The 20,898-nt window shown below is 38.7% G+C and overlaps 1 protein-coding gene across 7 annotated transcripts in view; it reads right to left on the reverse strand.

Annotated features, from left to right (window-relative positions):
* phf14 (PHD finger protein 14) overlaps window positions 1-20,898 on the reverse strand; it is a 68,814-nt gene that overhangs the window by 24,337 nt on the left and 23,579 nt on the right. For 3 of the 7 annotated variants that reach the window (XM_076157246.1, XM_076157250.1, XM_076157249.1), the window contains exons 11-14: window positions 18,546-18,641; window positions 12,287-12,393; window positions 11,525-11,656; window positions 7,694-7,844 (exon numbers count right to left, since the gene is read on the reverse strand). In XM_076157246.1, coding sequence (XP_076013361.1) covers window positions 7,694-7,844; window positions 11,525-11,656; window positions 12,287-12,393; window positions 18,546-18,641 — 486 coding nt within the window. Of the gene's footprint in view, window positions 1-7,449; window positions 7,845-11,524; window positions 11,657-12,286; window positions 12,394-18,545; window positions 18,642-20,898 lie in introns of all 7 variants that reach the window. The other 4 variants (XM_076157245.1, XM_076157248.1, XM_076157247.1 and 1 more) reach the window with 2 other exon arrangements.

A 20,898-nucleotide genomic window follows, 5' to 3' on the forward strand; every position in this document is an offset into this window, starting at 1 on the left:
ACTCTGCATTTCCATTACAATAATACATTTATGAAATTATAAAACTACAATAAAGAAAAAGTTTTAAGAATTGTGTTTTTTTTGTTGGGGGATGTTATTACCAACAAACTGAACCATAGTGAAGTGAAGAAGTTCTGTTCCGTTTGGCCCATCAGAGCTCATATACCTGCACAGCAGCTCTGTCTGCTCTGAATCATTTACATCCCAATCACAGGTAACTGGAGCTGAACTGAAACATCTGCAGACTGCTGATATTTCTTTTCAGTTTCATGTCTCTGTCTCTGATGGCCAGTTAGAGGCATAGCTTTAATTTTCTGAACTATCTGTTTTGTTTTTGTCTGAGAATAGATGCACTGATAATTCAATGAACGACTCATTCATGTATTCAAAGTCCGCAAACAGATTATTAGATTTCAGCGCTGTATTATCTCCAGAGCATCAAGCAACAGTGGTGGAGTTTGGAGATTTGGTCTGATTCTGCTCTGCTCTCTGCAGCAGTTCTGAAGTCGGTCTCTATCTCTCATCCCCAGAGAAAAAAGTAAGCTATGACGCACATTTTAGTTGCCGAAACGTTAATGTTAAATTCTGTGGATAAGCTACACAATTCCAATAGGAGAATGTAAAATTCACAACAATAACACATGAAAATTGAAAATGTAAAAATGTAATTTTCATAGAATTTAGTCAAAACCACATGCCCCGCAGGTTGCCCACCCATGTTCTATCCAGAGCTAGAGGATCACAATTGGCTGAAAAAGTTCCTCTTCATGGTGGAGATGACAAGTCAAATTGAAAGAGCTGGAAGATGTTTTAGTGTTTGATGTACACTCCCCTCCCTGAGAGTTCAAAGAACGACACAATTATATCAATTGTGATCTTTAGAATGCAAACTGCATTTGGGGAATGATTCACAGAGTTCAGAAAGGAAAAACCTTCACTTGTTGCTGTTGTGTTAGCTCACACCACTGGACAGTGATCTATCCTTTTTGAACATATCCGCAATCAAAGGAGTTATTCACTCAAAATCTATCTATCAATAAAGCCAGATAAGTCCAGTCCGTTGGCTGAGTCAGTTACCTGGCTGAGGAAAAATGAACACTGAAATGCACTTTAGTTGAAATTATACTTTTCTTTACTATTTTAAACAATTAGGCTTCTATATGTTTTCATGTATCATCAAGTAGGATAATTGTTTTCTATTATTACAGATTTATTCGTAATTCGATGTGGTATTCGTTACTCGATGTGTGCTGTGCACTTGTCAGTCAAACGTGTCACTCTGACCAACAATGGTCATGTCACACCGATGGAGGATGACTGCATGGAGGACTGCATAAGAGAAAAAATTAGAAAAACAGATAACCTAGACCAGAAGGCAGAAGCAATGACATTTTTTGTGGTTGAATATTCCGGTGCAACTTTTATATATTTTGATATTTTTAACAAAAGTCAAACAAGCATTTTCAAATAGATGTAAATGAACGTAAATGTTAATGTAATGTTGATCAAAAGGATTGTTGATCACAGACACTATTGGCTTCATGATCGATGAGCATTTTGAATTACTCGTTTAGTGTGTCCACTGTAAACTTTGGCTTTCGGGATCAATTTCTTCCAGCATTTGCAATCCTACTGTGCTGTATACAGATTCAGCATACCAAGGGAATCAACGTCATCATGACATTCTATGAGCACAGATTTGGAATAGACCTTTTTGACCAACATATTTTGCACCACACACACACAATTTAGTGTTGACATAAATCGATAAATAAATAATTAAATTATAGTATGCATTAATAATAGTGACCATGTTTGTGACACACATCATTTGACGAATCAATGATGTCATTGTGATCGGCAATTAGGAATAAAGCCTGCAGACTAATCAAAGTACTGTATACAGAAGTTGCACCCTCATCACAAAAAAATGACACACTCATTGCATCTGCCTTCCAGTCTTGATGGTCAACATCACTAACCAGATAAACAACGGTTTTTGGTCAAAATCATATCTCTACATGCTAAATAATTTACCAGTAGGTGTAGTGGAGTCATAGTAAACCAACAGACCCAACAGTCATGACAAGCATGCTGCTTGAACCAGAAAGACGTGAAAGTAAACGGAAAACTACAATTTGAATGGATCGAAGAATAGACTCAGCCAAAGGTCAGCTCCAGGGTGAAGAAGGTCTAAAGTTACCTGTGAGTACTGTAACTATTAGAAGACGCCTGTGTAAAGCCAATCTACCGGCAAGAAGCCCCTGCAAAGTCCCATTGTTGAAAAAAGGACATGTACCGAAGAGGTTACAATTGCCAAAGAACACATCAATTAGCCTAAAGAGAAATGGCGCAACATTAAGCTTTTTTTGACAGTTTGTCAGAAGACCCCAAATGCTGAATTCCAGCCACAGTACACTGTGAAGACCATGAAGCATGGTGGTGCGAGAATCATGATATGGGGATGTTTCTCATACTCTGGTGTCGGGCCTATTTATCGCATACCATGGATCATGGATCAGTTTGAATACATCAAAATACTTGAAGAAATCATGCTGCATTATGCTGAAGAGGAAATGCCCTTGAAATGGGTGTTTCAACAAGACAACGACCCCAAGCGAGCAAAATCTTGGTTCCAGACCAACAAGATTAATGTTATGGAGTGGCCAGCCCAATCCCCGGACCTTGATCTAATAGAATACTTCATCAATAACGCTGTTTCTGAGGCAAAACCAAGAAATGCAGAGTGTAGTCCAATCGTCCTGGGCTGGAATACCTGTTGCCAGAAGTTGGTTGACTCCATGCAACACAGATGTGAAGCAGTTCTTCAGAAACAGTGGTTATACCACTAAATATTAGTTCAGTGAGTCCCAGGAAAGCTAAATGTTAAAACATTTTCAGTTCATACAGTAAATATTTGAGTTAGTAAAGAAAAATGCAGACACTGCTACTTTTTTGATAAGCCTTATATTCCATTTTCTTCACTTTCTGTGAAGTAAAAAACAATTTGATAATTCTTTCTTTTTGTTTTGATTTGGAATTGAATGTGCAGTGTTCCCAATTATTTTGTGAAAATCAATGCTATTATAAGGATTTTGAGCTTTACTCACTTTTTTTAAACACACTGCTATTATTTTTTTTATTTTGAACACAACTGTATGTGCATTATATCCTGAAAATCACAACTTCATTAAGAGGAATTTAACCAATTTCACACACAGATGTCACAGTTAATGACATCATTGACACACACACACACACACACACACACACTCACTCACTACTTTGAGAATCATGAATGACACACTGCTTCCAGGCTATGGATCTCCCTGCCCTCACACAGTCAGACAGACACCATATCAGCATTCAAATCCCACCTCAAACCTTGCCTGTTCAAAGTAGCTTTTCTCACACTGCCTGTTCAAACTGGCCTACAGTGTTTTTTAAAATATTTTTTACTGTTTTGTCCCCCTCCTGGTCGTGCTGTCTCTCTGTCAGGAGATTGCCAAGTTTTTTTTAATGCATGTTGCCTTGAAAGGCGCTCACAAATAAAATGAAATATTATTAATTCCGTCACATTATGTTATGGGAAGGGCTTTTAAGGGATGGTGATATTTTAGGGGAGGGCAGGGAGGAGCACAATATCAGCATATTCATTCTACATATGTATGTACACAGTGGGTTCCAAAAGTCTGGGACATACTGGAAGCTGAAGCTTGAAGGAAACTGAAGGAAGTCGTGCACAAGACTGTATACAGTACATCAGAAGCAAATTTCTCTGCATTGGCTAACAAGAGATTCAGCTCCTCTGTTCCTTCTAAATAGCCTCATAAATTTATTACCAGACGTGTTCCAGAAAACTGCAAATATATGTCCACTTCTTGGGCAGCTATAGTAAACACTGCATGAATGCCCATAGTATAGAGAAGGAGTGTTTGTTACCAGTGTTATGTAGTTTAGTCTTTTACTTCAATAATATACAACTGATATAATGACTCTATGCTGTTCCTGTGTCTGACTTCCTGCCCGGTTTGGCACAGTGATTCACGGCTCGTGGACTGCGGTTCCCAACCACCGGTCTGCGGGCCGGTACCGGTCCGCACAGAAAGACTGATGATCAATAAAATATTTTGTAGTCTGTCTGAAAGATGACAGGAAGCATCCTTCTGCGTATGTGTATCTTGAGACATGTCAAGACGCTCGTCTCAGTTAAGTGATACTCTCGTCGAAAATTAAGCCCACAAGCTAGCAAAAATGAGTGGAAAACAAACGTCTTTAAAGAGCCATCATTCTCCGCGCTAATTACCTGTCTTTGTTTTTAAGTGGTACTTCCCAACTACAAAAGACCCAAGAACTGCAAAAGAATGGATCAGCGACCCATTTGTGAACAAACCAGGTGAATCAAGCCCGTCTGTGCCAGAAGATGATCAACTGCTGGAGATTGCAAATGAAGGTGGCCTTAACAGTTTGTTTCAGACAACAACTCTGTCGGTGTTCTGGATTAAAATCAAGGCAGAATATCCTGAGATCGCCAAAAAAGCACTGAAAACTCTTTTTGAAGCAGGGATTGGAGAGTCTTTAAAAAACACATTCTGCATCTGTAATGAGGCTACGGTTGACTCTGGTCAATTTGGGTCTGCCTGATTGTGTTTTGGATACAACTAATACAGTTTCAGCAAAGCTTACATTTGACTAGTGATATAGGAATGCGGAATCTTAAATATTCTCTCTTCATTTTACATGTCATAACTTTTCTTTGTCATAAAATGTTCAATGTTTTAAAATGGTTTATTTCCAGGTTTAAATGGAAACAAAATCCCAAATTTTCAATGTGATCTCGGATGTTTGGACCCCACTGTAAATGGCAATTTTGAATGTGCTTTTGTTGCTGCTAGACTTGCATCTCTCCAGCAAAGAAAGAAGGTCACATTTCAACCTATGAGCACTTCTGCATTTGAGCTGCTGGACATAGCTTAGTTGCTGTTGTGTTAGCTAAGTCAATGTGCCATAATGAGATGATTGAGATGTGCTGGAATTGTACAACTACAATACTTTGTTTTGTACTTTGACAGTTTCCATGTTAACTTGGCCATTTAAGTTAGGTAGAAGGTCCATGGTGAGACATCTGTGTGCTACTCATGTTGACTTGCAAATTCTGTCCAGGCGCAAGATACTGTAGTTAGCTTCACAGTCAAATGTCGAGTTTTGACAAAACTTGTCCATGGACAAGGTAGTTACATAGCTGAATAACTAGCAAAATGTGCAATAGATTGTTTTACATTTAAAAATGTATTCTCCCTCTGTGCAGCGGTATATGAGTTGTATGTCTCAAGAATCATGATTCATGACAAAATGATTTTTTTTCCCCCAACCCGAGAAAATAGATCTTCTCTTCTGATGGTTCACATTTATGTTTGTAAGTGACTTGTATTCAGCAGGCCTTTATACTATTATGTGCTTACTTGAGTGTTACATACAGTGGGTTCAGAAACCATTCAGACCCCTTCCATATTAGCACACTTTTGTTCACACATTTTGTTGTAGATTTAATTTAAATCGATAAAATTGCCCATCGACGTAAACCAGCAATTTCCCTTGGGATAATTAAGTTTTAGCTTGTCTTACTCAATGACAAAGCAAAAACATATTTTTAGAAATTTGTGCTAATTTAATAAAAATCAACAACTGAAATCTTTCAGTTAAATAAGCATTCAAACCCTATATTTAGTACTTATTTCAAAAACCTTTGCTATTACAGCCTCGGGTCTTCTTGGGTGTGATGTCAGGGTTTTGCCTACCATTCTACACAAGGCACAGCACCTTAAAGTGTTTGCACATTGCCTGAGCCGAACGACCAAAAATAAACACATCGATTTTATTTTATTGGGGGTTTTTTTCGGCGGGGGGGAGGGGGGAGGGGTGTATTGCTGACTGTATATAGATTGAAAGGGAGAGAATAGTACACAAATGCAAATTGAGGGTTTTCAACATATTTTGCCATAACAAAACAAAGACCAGTCTCATATTTTCACGAAAGGACTTGATCCTAGATGTCTTACACAGTTGCTTTCACACACATAAACATAAACACACACTCATATGCACTCAACATAAAAGCTATAAATACATCAGTCAGAGTTGGAGCTTAAAACACAGGATTGGATACAGTACAATATCATAGAATTCCTTTTTATTACATAGTGTAAAGGATTCACTGTAACCCTCGTTTTACCAAAGGGGCTGGACGATGTGATTGTGAAATAGTACATGTACGCAACATACAGTGCGTTTAATCAAAGTCTACTTATTACACAAATGTGGTAATGCTGGTGGTCCAAAAAGATGAGAAAATTATTATCGACAGCTTCATTTCAGTTATCACTGCAAAGGGTCTGAATACTTATGGGGATGTAATAAAAAATTTCGATAATTTTCATTTTGATTAGGTTTGAAACTTCCTCTAAACTTCTGTTTTTGCTTTGACATAATAGGTTGATGTGTGAAAACATGAATTTAAAAGATTTCAGCACAAGGCCATAACATAACAAAACGTGAAAAATGGAAGGGGTCTGAATACATTCCAAAACCACTGTAGGTATATGTAGGTTTGGAAGCCAAACTACGCTTAGCCAGTATAAATGTTTATGGTTGCGTTTTATTTTATTTTAGTTGCGTGTGTTTTATATGTGTCTATACTGATCTCTGTAAAAAAAAGTCCCTTTTGGACTGAATGGTGACCTTGTGCAATCAATCACTGGGTGGTGAAATCAAGGTTTCATAAGATTAACAACACTTATTTGTAATACATGTTTCTTTGTCACTAAGCAGAATGTGTCTTTCACCCACAACAGCATTGTTGAGTCCTTTCTATAATGTTCTCTATCGGCATTTAATTCCAAAACGAAAGAAGAAAGGCTAATGTTCTTCTTTCCAGTGTGTTGATTGCTCTTCTGTCACCTCCTGCTCTCCTGGATGACTTTTACATAAATTCTGTTATTGTCATATTTACTATTCAACATATTCCTCTGTTTCTGTTGTCAGGGTGCACATAATTATTTGGATCTGGTACTAAAATGAGAACCAATATGATTTATGTTTGGTGCAGAATAAGCCCGAATATGCAGCTTTATCTTTGGGATTGGCCAAGAATCAGCTTCTTCTAATGTAGTTTGTGGAAGGTGAGCTAAAAAATTAATTTCCAATATCAACATGTAGGGGTAAAAAAAAAAATCTTTCAACTTTAAATAACAAATTTCCGCTGACTGCATATTTTTTGCCCAATTTTGCAAAGTCAGTAAAGCCACACATGTATACACAAACCTGTCAGGGAGTACACTGCTCCAACTCACAGAGCCTTGAATGCAACAAAGTTATCCTGATACTTAAAAAAACATGTGTACTGAGCTGTTTGTGTTCTGCTGCAGGTAGATAAAGTTCAATGTCTCTTACCTCAAGAAAATATGCTCGAGACAGGGTGAGAGAGGAGGAAAGGAGACAAAGTTAATGCGAGAAGGACAAAGTGACAGGGAACTGTACTTGAAAACGCAAGGGCTCTTTGGTCATTTGTTCAAAAAAATGTGCATACCAGAATAAATCTACTGGTTCCTCTCAGACCAAAAATTTATGTGTACCCCTGATTATTACTATTGGCATTTTTCATTTTCAGTGTGTTAGTACACACCGTGCCTCTCACTTGATGTTTCTTGGGCTCTGGTGACATGTCCTGGGGGATAAATTTGATTGGTCCTTTGATCTGCCTTCTGGACCTCTTGGTGCCATCTGGTAGAGTCTCCATGGCAATATCGGCCTCATCACTGCTTGCCTGGTCACATTCTGAACATTGCCTAAAGAGAAGGAAGAGAACCAATGAACTGTATTGATTGTCGTTTTTATGAGTGGTGAAAATCTTTCCTCCTTATGGTTCTGAATGGGGGAAAAAAGTTTTACCAATTCAGAGTTTGTGACTTAACTGGGGCACTTAAGTGGGATTGCTTAAGTCACAAGATGTGCAAGGAAAGTTATTTTTATTCATTGGCAACACACTCAATTTCTGGGCAGCACATTCAGATTATTGAAATAAAAAAATGTTTCATTGCTTTAATCTCAGGATGTTAAGATTTCTTGGATATTGGAGATATTTCAAGGTGTCTTGTCCATTTCTTTAAAAGAAGCACCTGCCTCTTTTATGTTTTATCTGTTTCATTTATAAAGATGGCTTCCAAAGATGGCTTCCAAACGATGAAATAATAATAATAATAATAATAATAACAATAATACAATACTCATATTCCATGTTTTGCCTTAAAAGGGAAGAACAGAGAATGACATTTTTAACAATATTTTTAATAATTATGACTTTCCCACAGAACCGAAGATCTCTCAGCACCTGGGTCATCTCAATTCCTCAGGAGAGACCCACCTGATACCACCCTAGGAAGCCAAGCACACCCTCCAAGAGAACAACTCGAATGGCCCAAGATGAGTGACACCAAGGAATGGCACCAACTGCTCTTAAAGTAAGCTGATGGCAGAGGGATCTACACTGTCCACTCCTCCCCCAGCTCTTCAGCCATCGACCCCCCTAAACCCTCCAGCCCCACTGATTTCCCTCCCCCACCATTCCTCCACAACAACACCAGGGGTGGGGTTACGCGGTGACGTAAACTGACTACGTAAATACGTCAGTTTGCATAACCGTGCGCCGACGCGTCATAATGACGTAAGATTGCTGCGCCAGGTGGACTCATGCATGCAACCGAATAACAAGCTGTGGCGTAAAAAAGTTGCCCACGGTCTACAGTGAAAGCATTGCGGAGCCTTTGTGTCACCGCCCACCAAGCATGATACAGTAGGAAAGGGGTGGCGAATACGTGGCTCGCAGGCCGCATGCGGCTCTTTGCCAGCTGGCTAGCGCCCCCCCCCCCCAACACACAAACATTATTAAAATATAATGGTAAATATAATACAATTATTTATATTAATATCTATTTAAGAGGATTTTATGTTGGACTGGTAAACTTAAGGTTGCACAGTTATTTCTTCTGACTTGAATATCACACTGACTTGAAAATCCCATTGCCTATTGTATTTTTGTTGTTCAATGCAGATTGCGCTCAATCACTTGAATTGAATAAGCAATATGTTGGATTGTAAAACCGAGATTATCAGTCAAAAGGTGGCTATTTGTGAAATAATGCATCGCAAAATCTTTGTGACATTTGTTTGTTTTCAAGACAAGATGATTGAAGAAAATATTGAAATATTAATCATAAATCATAAATATAATCTAGATTAATCAACTAATCGAAAAAATTATCTGTAGATTAATCGTTAAAAAAATAATCATTACGCGCAGCCCTGAACAATACCATACCTTTGGGATTTATGGAAACAAACAATTGCGTATCGTCCGCATAAGCATGAAAACCTATGCCAAACTGACAAATGGGAGCATAGAAATTGAAGAGTAATGGGCCCAAAACAGAACCCTCTGGAAAGCCAAACTTTACTTTACATGTTTTTGTGTCTGTGTTTGTGTCTCAGTGGACAGGAATTTCAGGATATTTTTTTCATGCTGAATAGCCATTAAAGCAGGAGTTAATACAGCTCCCATCTTGGAGGGACCAAGTGCACTGAAAACAATTTAAGTCCCAAGTTTGAATCACAGAAAACTGCAGACTCTGAGGGAGAAACTCTATCCTGTTCACATAACTCACACAAGGTGCTTAAGTCCATAAGTCTGAAGCCTGAAGCCCAGAAGAGCATAATTATTAATTGTATGAAACCCAATTTACACACATATCTCAGCACTGAATCGGCCCGAACACGTTCAGTGCCATTTCTTTTAAATTAGGATGATAATCCAGGGGTAGAGGGTTGCCCATCTCTTCAGTACAATTGTTGTCTTTCCAGCATGTGGAGATGGCTACATTTGCTGCCAATACACTGGTTAAATGTATATCAAGTTGGGAAAATCAGATATACCAAAGTAAAAGTGTCTTCTCACTGGATAAAGAACCCCAGAACTTTGTTGAAGACACTGTGACATTTCCACCATCTCAGCATCAGTTTTTCTGCTGCTACTGACAAGAGGAAAATGTCACTCATTCATGAACTTCATTTATCCTGACCCTTCCGGCCACAGGAGGAATATGAGCAGCATTTCAATTAACATAATGGATGTTTTATTATCTGAATGTTAACTGGAGTTGTTCAAATGTATCATTCATTAACCCAACCATAAACCATCAATAACCAAAATCTAAACCAACGTATATGTTGGTGGTGGTAGTGGGTATACTATTCCTGCTATGTTTGTAGGGTTCTCAAACTTTTGTTTGTTTGTTTGTGTTACTACAACAGGAGGTATGTGACCAAAACATTATGAAGTTGGATACAGTCACAATCTATTATTACAAATACAATTTCTTAGGGGAATATTTCACAGTATGATTGACATTACAAAATTAGTACTAACAATAGTAAGGATTCTGAATGTAGTTTCAGTGATATCATCATGTGGTTACTATGCAACGGTACAGTAGTTAGAACATTACTTCTTTATTCCTTTACATCTTAACTTAAATAGTGTACTGCTACTCCTGACTTACTCACACAATACAACACCTCCTCTCTCTGCACCCTGTCATATGCTTTCTCTGCATCTGACCTTCTACATACTTCTCCATCAACATTCTCAAAGCAAATATCACGTCTGTAGTGGCAATAAACCATACTGCTGCTAAATAAATATCACCTCTCCACCTCGTTCCCAATTCTATTTCCCATACGGTCATGCTGTGGCTGATCAACTCTATGTTTCCAAGATTGTGTTTAACAATCAAATTAAAAACTCCACCGCACTCTCCCTCTACCGGTACTGTATGTCAATGGGACCAACTGCCTTTCTGCGCTTCACCCTCTTTATCTGTCCTCACTTCATCCTTGTTCTCTCTCTCTCTCTCTCTCTCTCTCTCTCTCTCTCTCTCTCTCTCTCTCTCTCTCTCTCTCTCTCTCTCTCTCTCTCTCTCTCTCTCTCTCTCTCTCTCTCTCTCTCTCTCTCTCTCTCTCTCTCTCTCTCTCTCTCTCTCTCTCTCTCTCTCTCTCTCTCTCTCTCTCTCTCAAATCAGTTTGGTAACTCACCTGTGATCTATATCCAGGACTTTTACATGTACATAAGTAATTCCTATGTAATGTTGCCAATACAAAGGATGACAATGGAAGGAAGGACGCTTGAAGACAGGAGATTTAATCACCGTCATTTGAATGAAATAAAAGAAGCTGGATCAGCCTCTGTCAGTAGTGCTCACAGCTCCAACAAGACAGCCATTAACAAACAACCCAAACAACACTGGAGAGATTTGAAACCAACAACCTGTATGTCCAATAAATATAATCTTTTTCGGTTTGATTATTTTACTACAACAACAAAAAAAAGAAGAATCACAATAAAATCCATTTAATGGCTGCTGTGGATTTCTTTTAAAGCTCCAACCCCACTGCCCTCTTTCCCAATGTTTCTTACCAGTAGCTGTTCTTTGTCTTCTTGGGCATACGTGTTAGTGGTGGCTCTAGGCACCCCAGGTGATAGTATAGCTTGCAGGTGTCGCACAACACGAGTAAATGCTGATCCTGGTTCTTCTTGCAGATCCCACAGCTGCAGGGACACAGTTCCAACAAGCAAACAGTCAACATGACACCCCCAACCAGTGAGGCAAATTAATGTAAGTCTTAGCAATATTTCGTAAGTGTGCAAATCTCCAGTCTGTCAAAATCAGATACATGATCTAGTGACTCCATTGTCAGACTGTTACTTCTTTGAATTGGTGAAACTCATGAGGCTCCACTGTACACATGATGCAGGCACTCCATTAATGCAATAAACCAGCTTTTTCCAAACATCATGTATACGCCTTAATGTGTCTGAAATTGGCAGAAAACTAGAGTGTTTACTTCGAGTAACAGATCTAGTTTACGATTGCAAATCGATTTCCTCAGCCATAGACGTGTCTTAATAGGAGTGTGCTGCCTTCGCATGCATTTCCTCAATGGGAAGACTGACTTTCTACATTCTATGTTTGATTTCACGCATGTATACTGCATTATCACTTTTGTCTGTAATCATGGTAAGGACAAATACTCAAGAATACTGCGTGCATGTAAATATACTGACTGCTGTACGTCATAGGGCACCGACAAGAATGTGTCATGGTTATTCCCCTTTTTAGAATATCCTAGATGCTTTCATTCTCTTCTTGCTTCACTCCAGTAGTGCCTGCAGAGTCACCTGTAGAGGATTGCTGGTAGGGTGGCTGACTTCCCTGGGGTTCCTCCTTCTTTCTTACTGGGCTTCCTCTCTTTTGGGGCTCTTAGAACAGCTGGGGTATTTAGTTTCTGTTAAGACACAAAGGAACAAGCCATGTGAGGAAAATGTTGAGGTGTTGTCCACGCTTGTCCAGATAATTTTGAAAATAATCTTTGTCGGTGCTCGCATGTCCACAGCGTATTAGAGAAGCCGGCTGTTCACGCAACAGCATGTGAAAATGCATAATTCCTGTATGGAACCGAGTGTTACATCTTATAGCAGGGAATTCCCTGTAGTTCCCATTGCATCTGTAATTCACAGTCTTTCCGGATGTTAGTGAAACGAGAGAGTGAGAGTGTCTTCAGGAGTGTCTTCTCTCAAGTTAGCTCTTATGGAGCTTGTTTATCTTCTCTGAGCGTAGCCTGCTGGCATTCCCGTGAAAAGTTGCTGTGTGCTCGACACGCTTCCTCATGAAAATAGTACATTTGTTGCCTTTTATTAGGGCTATTTTCCGTCATCATTGTCAAATACGGCATGCGCTTGCTAGCCTGCTAACATCGGCTCATGTTACAGTGTCACTAACGTAAACAAACATGTCAACGGCGTCATTTGTTGGACTGACTGCTGATTGGCTTATAATCATTTTGCGAGAGAAGGGGGAACCTTTAGCGAGCTAATCAGACAGGGGTGGCGAGCTTCTGGTAGCTCGTGAGCGACGCGTTGGAGACACCACTGTCTTATAGTACATAAATAAATACTAAGTGGAAGAATTAAGGTTTCATTTTACACATATTGACCAAAAACTAACTTTAACCCTGAAAATAAGGAACTGGCCTTTTTAATATAATCTTGACCATCACATCACAAAAGAAAGCAAATAGAGAAGTAACTAAGTAAGGAATGTGATAATGGATAATTATTTCCTTGCCACAATAAAAACGTCAACGCATCTCTAGACAGAATCTGAATAACTGAACTTCGATTCACCTCCACTTTGTCAAGATGTAGATCTATGACACCATCGCATACACTTTTGCGGCGCAAGAGCATCTGAGGAGAGCCACTTCACTAAAGTCCACAGCAACTTTTTACAGGACTTTCCGGCTGATAGCAGGCTACTATAGAGAAGTTAAAGGAACTCCATAAGAGTGAACTTAAGAGGATACACTCCAGCAGACACCACACACTCTGTCATCTCACTAACATCAGAACAGACTGAATGCATGTGAATACAGATGATATGGGAATTACACGGAATTCCCAGAATTACAGGGAATGTGAAGGGAAATTGTCACAGTGATATGTGGACACACAGAACATGTAAAAATATGAAAGGTATAGTATTAGTAAAATAGTAAAATAAGTAATAACATTTTGTTTTCTATCCGATTAATATGTGTGAGCTTGACACACGGAAAATGTATACAGAAAAAAACAAGCTCATGCTGCTGAATTTAAGATGTGATGATAAAATGTATGTGCTGAATATCAATATTTTGAAGATGTTCACACAAAAGACGCTTATTCAGCTGGTTTGGGTGGAGAATCAGCCATGTGAATAAATGTTACTAATAATGTAAAACACGAGTAGCTCTCAGATACTTTTATTTTGTCAAATTAGCTCTCAGAGTAAAGAAGGAGACCCCTGACATAGATCCTATCATTCTAGACATCTTATTCAATCTAGACATCTTAAGTCAAATAATTGTTCATGCAACTGCTGCCTTTATTTCACATGTCTGTATTCCTGTTCATTGATTTCCTTAATTTGATTATGTGGGTCATGATGAATTTTGGATATGGAGGATTTGATCATGTAGGGTTCTGTAATGTAGTGACAAGTAAAAGGAAAAGAGAAAGGGAGAGCTATGTTTTTTTTTCGCAAAAGAAACCCTGCCTCTCACACGCCCTAGTGCAGCCGAGACTCTCTGGGCTCCCAGTTCTTGTTCTCAGTTCTCAGTTTTGAGTTTTTGTATTGTGTTCTGTTAAAGTTTTTTTTCAGTTAGTCTTTAGTTACTTTAGTTTAGTCTTTTTTTACATCCTCAAGCACAGGGGTGGCGGACCTGCTCATGTGGCTCTTTGCCACATGCCTTTATTCTCTGTCACCTCTTCTCTATGACTCTTTTGTTATGTTGAACCATTTCATGCCATTGATGGTCAGGTAACTCTTCGAAAGGTTCTTGGGTTTTGTTGTGGCTCTTTGAGCTGGATTGGTTAGCCACCCCTGCTCTAGCACATGTACAATTTTTATTCTATTTTGCGTCATTTTTCTTTTTGCCAAGATATGCATAGTAATTCTTACACAGGTGATAGTCAACTATATTTTTAATTTAGCTCACACTTTGTTACTTGAAGTTAAGTTTCTTTTGGCCGGTGAAATTATTTTTGTGATTTTTACGTCGAGTAATAAATTAGTGACATATGAAACTCAGAGACTGATCAACATTAACTTTTAAGATCCCTTCTGAGATCTTGAAACTGACCGTGTCATAGCAGTTATCCAACCAAGCTCTATCCACCAACTCTGGTTAACCCCAGATCACTGGTTAAAATCCACTGAAAACATCTGTTATCTGGTTTTACTCACAACGCTCGCAAGTAGGAACCGGCCTCGCTGGGTGAATTGAGAGAGACCTCGTGATTCCCTTACCAGCTGTGCTGTGGTCAGAGAAGGAAGTTTTCCTTAGTTCTATTCAATTCAAATCCCAGGGAACTTAAACTTCCTGAAAATATGAGCAACAACAACCTGGAATTAGGAGCATCAAGCTGGTTCTTGTAGCCTTTACCATGACCATGCTTGGCAATAATTGTTAATTCTTATCTTCTCAGGCATTCTCTTGTCAATGATCAGTGTGATGCACACACTATTACACATCACATGGGGAATATTGCCCCCATGTAAATACACTGACAATGACTTGATATCATGAGATATTGATATCTTGATATACATCCAATTATTCATCACTCCTAATGGGTATCAATGATGGCCATTTTCATTTGGCAAAATGCCAGTTCTAATAATATGGAACAGAGACTGGTGGATGCCAACATAAGGAAGCAGAGTGGTGCATTCCCCATGGGGCACACGTTTGCAGCTGCTCCTGACGCAAATTCAGCACCTCATTTCCAAACTAGTCGGTATTAAAAGAACTGGGCAACATGGAAAGGGGGAAAGTGTAGCCAGCATTGATGGGAAGATATGAAATGTGTGTATGCAAGTGTGTTGTGAGATGGTATTTTATGTGGTTTGAGAAAATGGTTTAATGTTGAGGGGGCTAGATGGGGGGTCAGTCGATTGGAAGTTCTCAGCTTACATTGTTTAACAGGATTAACAAGTAATAAATAATTATACTGTGATAATAATCCCCCCGTCAGACCGGCTGATCCCAGCGCAAACTGTGGCTCCCAAGGAAATACATTTAGAAATATTTGTTTTTTTTGGATCTCCCACTTAAAAAGGTTGCCGACCCCTGGGCTTGATAATTATAATGGCAATTTCTAAAGGCCTTTGACCAATTCAGGGTGGCTTTCCACTCGCACGCAGCTCCATGCGTGTTTATAATTTGTGACATCCACTGTTAGTTTTTACTTTGGAGACCTGGTTTGTTTCAGTTGGTTCCTAGTTCACAGTAATCTTGAAATTTAATTTATATGGTTCATTTCTTTATTTGTGTTTTATTTATTTTATGTCCTTTTTGCTTACGTTTAAACACTATGGTTAGAGCCATTTCTGTAATAACAAAATGGTTTGCACTTCGCTCTGGCATTCCTGCTGCCTTTTGTGGCTTTCCTCCCCAAGCCCCTCTTACATGCAATTACATGTCAGGTTCAAATCATTTCAGAGAAATGTTTTTGGAAAAATAATAATAAAATATTTTATCGATAATCTATAATATTTTCTATCGTTTTTATTTGCTTAGTTTTTGCTTGGGTTGTTTATATTATTATTATTATTACTATTAGGGGTCCAAGCACAAAGTACTGCCCAGGTTTTGTTAGTCATTGCTATTATCATCATAGGCCCAAACACCAGTGCTGGAGACATATTATTATTATTATTATATTGTGGGTCCATGCACCAGAGCCTGTCTGTACTGAGTCCAGTGTGGTGAGATGGCCGTTTGTTGAGAGAGCATGTTTCATTACCACTGGGGCAGAGCTCCGAGATCACTTCCTCCGAGGGATATTCAAATCACCCACTGGAAGAGTTTTGTTCCGACTGCTTAACAAAATTCAGAATTCTGCAAAAACCACTAACTAACTTCACTAACATGCAGATCCATTCTATCATCCTGTGCATGTGCTTGCCAAACACAAGCCTGAACACAAGCCTGAATCACACTGTCAATATATATTGTTTTTTATTGGCGTAGTTTCATTGTAGAGCAGTGGTACTCACTAATTTTCATACAGGATTAAGTTAAGTCAAATTAATTTCTGTGGCCCAACATCACATACAAGAGATGTGGGATATTTTTCATATGTCTGTAGTTTCCACAATGCTGGTGATATGGCAATTTTAGGGCTAACAAGCAAACAGTCAATTGACACTTGTTGTTCTGTATGCAACCAGCGACCACACATCCCCGAGGAATCTCTTATCTGAGTGTGCTCCTGAAGTGGCTTAAGTGTCCCTGTAGGGCAGTGTGATGGACGGGGGCCAAGGTGACCAAAACATAAACGGCTACAGGGGCTACAGTGTTGGTCACATACACTTGTAAAGAACATGTAAGTCATGATGATAGTTTCCGATAATTTTTCTGTGATAGAGTGATAAGAGCACACACTTCTTTGTCACAGAAAACATTCATGAGGTTTGGTTCTTTTATGAATTCATTATGGGTCTACTTAAATTGTGACCGAATCTGCCGCAATGCCCAAATTTGGTTACATGTCCCATAGCCAGTTTCACCTCAATTAGGCCCTTTTGGTAGTCATCCACAAGCTTCTGGTTGAATCATTGACCACTCCTCTTGACAGAATCAGTGCTGTTCAGCTAAATTTGTTAAAATTTTCAGTAGACCCATAATAAGATGTATGTTGTTCAATCACTCTATCACAGGAAAAATAAGAGTTGTAGAAATGACTGGAAACTCAAGACTGCCATGACATACATGTTCTTTACAAATGTATGTAACCTTTTGAACACAACTGTATCTCCAAACATCATGGCTGATGCTTCCCTGCATCCAGCCACGAGTAAACCCCTGTTGATACAGTCATTGCAATACTACAGTTACTACAGTTACAGATACTACAGTAACTTGGCTTATCATTCAGATGAATAAGCTCAAAGGCATAGATCAAAGTGAGTGAAAAGAGCTACATACAGGTTTGAAGGCTTTTAACCCAGTCTGCGAGGTTTTTTGGGGAAACTAAAAAGTCAACTGTGCACTTTCTGTGCTTCAGAACATTTTCTTCCCATTCATTTCCCAAATTTCCCTTTAATTTTTAGATCTGTGCGTTATGTCAATGAACAAGTTTACAACCTTGAACTGGTTAAGAGTTGCTGAACTGGAGTGAATTACTAAGGAATGAAAAACTGCTGCATGGGCTGATATAGCTGAACGATTATCTTCAATAGCTCACACCACCGATTATAGGGCAGTTGCTAATGGCCTACGACAAAGAGGCTAAGTGGCGCTATAGCGACCAAGTGCAGGCTTACATGAAAGATTGTGACATGTGTGGAATGAACAGACAATCACGTACTCTCGACGATGAGAGTGGACAACTTATATTAACACTAAACCAAATCCAAACACACAGATGTGTATATATGGATACAGTTTCTCATCCCTATTTTCTTTACTTATCTTAACATAACACACAAATACTTTGCACAGAAACTGAGTTTCCCCTTCAATTCCCTGCATGTTTTTCTTTGTAATTCTGTGTATGTGACAAATATATAAGACTCCCTTTCACACTCACAGAATGACCCATCACCCATAGTTGGGAACAAGAGGACATTTTAACCTTTACACACAGGTCTGAATTAATGCCAAATGACAGGTCAGTGGTCACATGACTTGATTTTATAACCAAGGCCATAAAACATTGCGGTATCAACCCACCATGGGTCCTGTGTGTGCTACTTGTCTTTGTATTAAAATTTTTTTTTTTTAAATAAATAAGAAAATCTTCCATACAACATTTTTCTCCAAAAGCAAGGGGAACAGGATGGGTGAATAAAAGCAGATGGGAGGGCAATATGTAAAAGGGGCACTGGTAATACCTGTCCCAGGATGCCCCCCAGCAGAGTCCACATGGCCTGGCCTTCATTACGTAGGTCTCCATTCACGTTCAGAAGCTCCTCCAGAGACTCACACAGCTGTTAAGGGCACACAACAGAACAAAAAACAAAAATTAAGACATTACATAAATTCAATGATTATCTCCAGCCATGTATAAAGTGATGAAGATAAAGATGTGGATTAAAAATATAGAATTATTCTATGAATTGATTCTATTTTTCTTATAATGTAGATGATTGTGCAGACTTTGAGGGGGTATGCACTTTAGTGAAATATTTTTTCAAGATTGAATATATATTGTATATAATATATTATAATATTTCACATGTGCCTCCTTCTTCGCTGACAAAATCCAGAAAAGACAAGCAGTCAGTGCCTCTATCACGTACAAGACATGTGTTGCCTTTGTGTCCACCTAAAATCATCTCCAATACCATGACACAATTTGATCCAATAAACCATAAAAACCTTGAGGACATTATACAACATCTGAAATCCTCCTCCTGCTGTCTGGATATTCCACCAACAGGCTTTTTCAAAAATGTCACAGACCCCAAAGACTGCAGTCATCAGGCCACTCTTAAAAAGAATAATCTAGACAAGTCGTGGATAAACAATTATAGGCCCATATCAAACCTCCCGTTTTTAAGTAAAATAATTGAAAAAGCTGTTTTTCAACAGGTGAACAACTTCCTGGCACTAAATAATTGTTTCGATGTCTTCCAGTCAGGTTTTCAAGCACACCACAGCACTGAGACTGCTCTTGTTGACGTATTCAATGACATCCACCTAAACGCAGACAGTGGCAGAATTTCAGTATTGGTATTACTGGATCTCAGTGCTGCATTTGACAGGGTCGACCACCACATATTACTAGACCGACTACAAAACTGGGTAGGACTTTAAAGCACAGTACTAAGCTGGTTTAAATAATATTTAAAGGACAGGGACTACTTTGTATCTATAGGTAACTACACATCTTAACAGACAAATATAACGGCTCCCTAAGGCTCCATTCTGGGGCCTCTACTGTTTAATATCTACATGCTTCAACTGGCTCAGATTATGGAAAACAAAATAAGTTACCATAATTATGCAGATGACACAAATTTACATAACCCTGTCACCAGGAGACTATGGTCCAATACTTCACTTAGTAAATGCGTTGAACAGATCAATGACTGGATGTGCCAGAATTTTCTTCAATTAAACAAAGACACAACTGCGGTGGTTGTTTTTGGAGCCAAGGAGGAGCGATTAATAGTCAACGCCCAGCTTCACTCAGTAATGTTAAAAGCCGGAGACAAGCCAGAAACCTTTGTGTAGTCATGGACTCAGACCTGAATTTCAACAGCCACATTGAGACAAGTACAAAATCAGCCTACTGTCACCTTAAGAATATATCAATGATTATAGGATTTAAGTCTCAGCAGGATTTAGAAAAACTCCTCAATGCATTTATCTTCAGTAGACTTGACTACTGTAACGGGATCTTAACAGGTCTACCTATAAAATCCAACAGAGAGCTGCAGCTGATCTAGAATGCTCATGCTCGAGTCCTCACTAAGACCAAGAAAGTGGATCACATCACTCCAGTTCTGAGGTCCTTACACTGGCTTCCTGTCTGCCAAAGGATGATTTCAAAATACTACTACTGGTTTATAAATCACTGAATGGTTTAGGGGCAAAATACATGTCTGATCTTCTGCTAGATTATGAACCATCCAGACCTCTGAGGTTGTCAGGTTCGGGTCTGCTTTCTTTCCCCAGAGTCAAAAGTAAGAATGGAGAAGCAGCGTTCAGTTTTTATGCCCCACATATCAGGAACAACTTCCCAGAAAGCTGCAGGTTAGCTGCAACCCTCACTTCTTTTAAATCAAGGCTGAAAACTTTTCCGTTTGCCGCTGTCTTTCATTAAACCAAATCATCTTTCATAGCACTGTGACTTAATTTAACGTAATTTTGACCTGTTTTATTCTGTTTTTTTTATTTTTTTCAATTGTTTCTCTGTTTTTAATTGCAAAAAAATTTAAGTGTCCTTTTCTTTTCTCTCGATGCTTTTAATATTTTATTGTAAAGCTCTTTGAATTGCCTTGCTACTGAAATGTGCTATATAAATAAAATTGCCTTGCAATTCCAGCAGCAGCATTCCAGGCAGATAATTTAACTTTTTGTTAGGCCTATTTACGCATTTATGTAACAATAAAAAAATGAAAGAATTGTTCAATGACGCCCTTTTTTGAGGAATAATAGGATCAGGAAAAAAAGTCTGATTTCTTGCATTACTTTTTAAGCTTGTAGGTTTTGAATGACCATAACATAAAATCAAAAACT

This window comes from Genypterus blacodes, unplaced genomic scaffold (assembly GCF_046128005.1).
Source record: "Genypterus blacodes isolate CSIRO-AG114 ecotype Tasmania unplaced genomic scaffold, CSIRO-AGI_Gbla_v1 ptg000072l_1, whole genome shotgun sequence".
NCBI classification, from domain to species: Eukaryota; Metazoa; Chordata; class Actinopteri; order Ophidiiformes; family Ophidiidae; genus Genypterus; species Genypterus blacodes.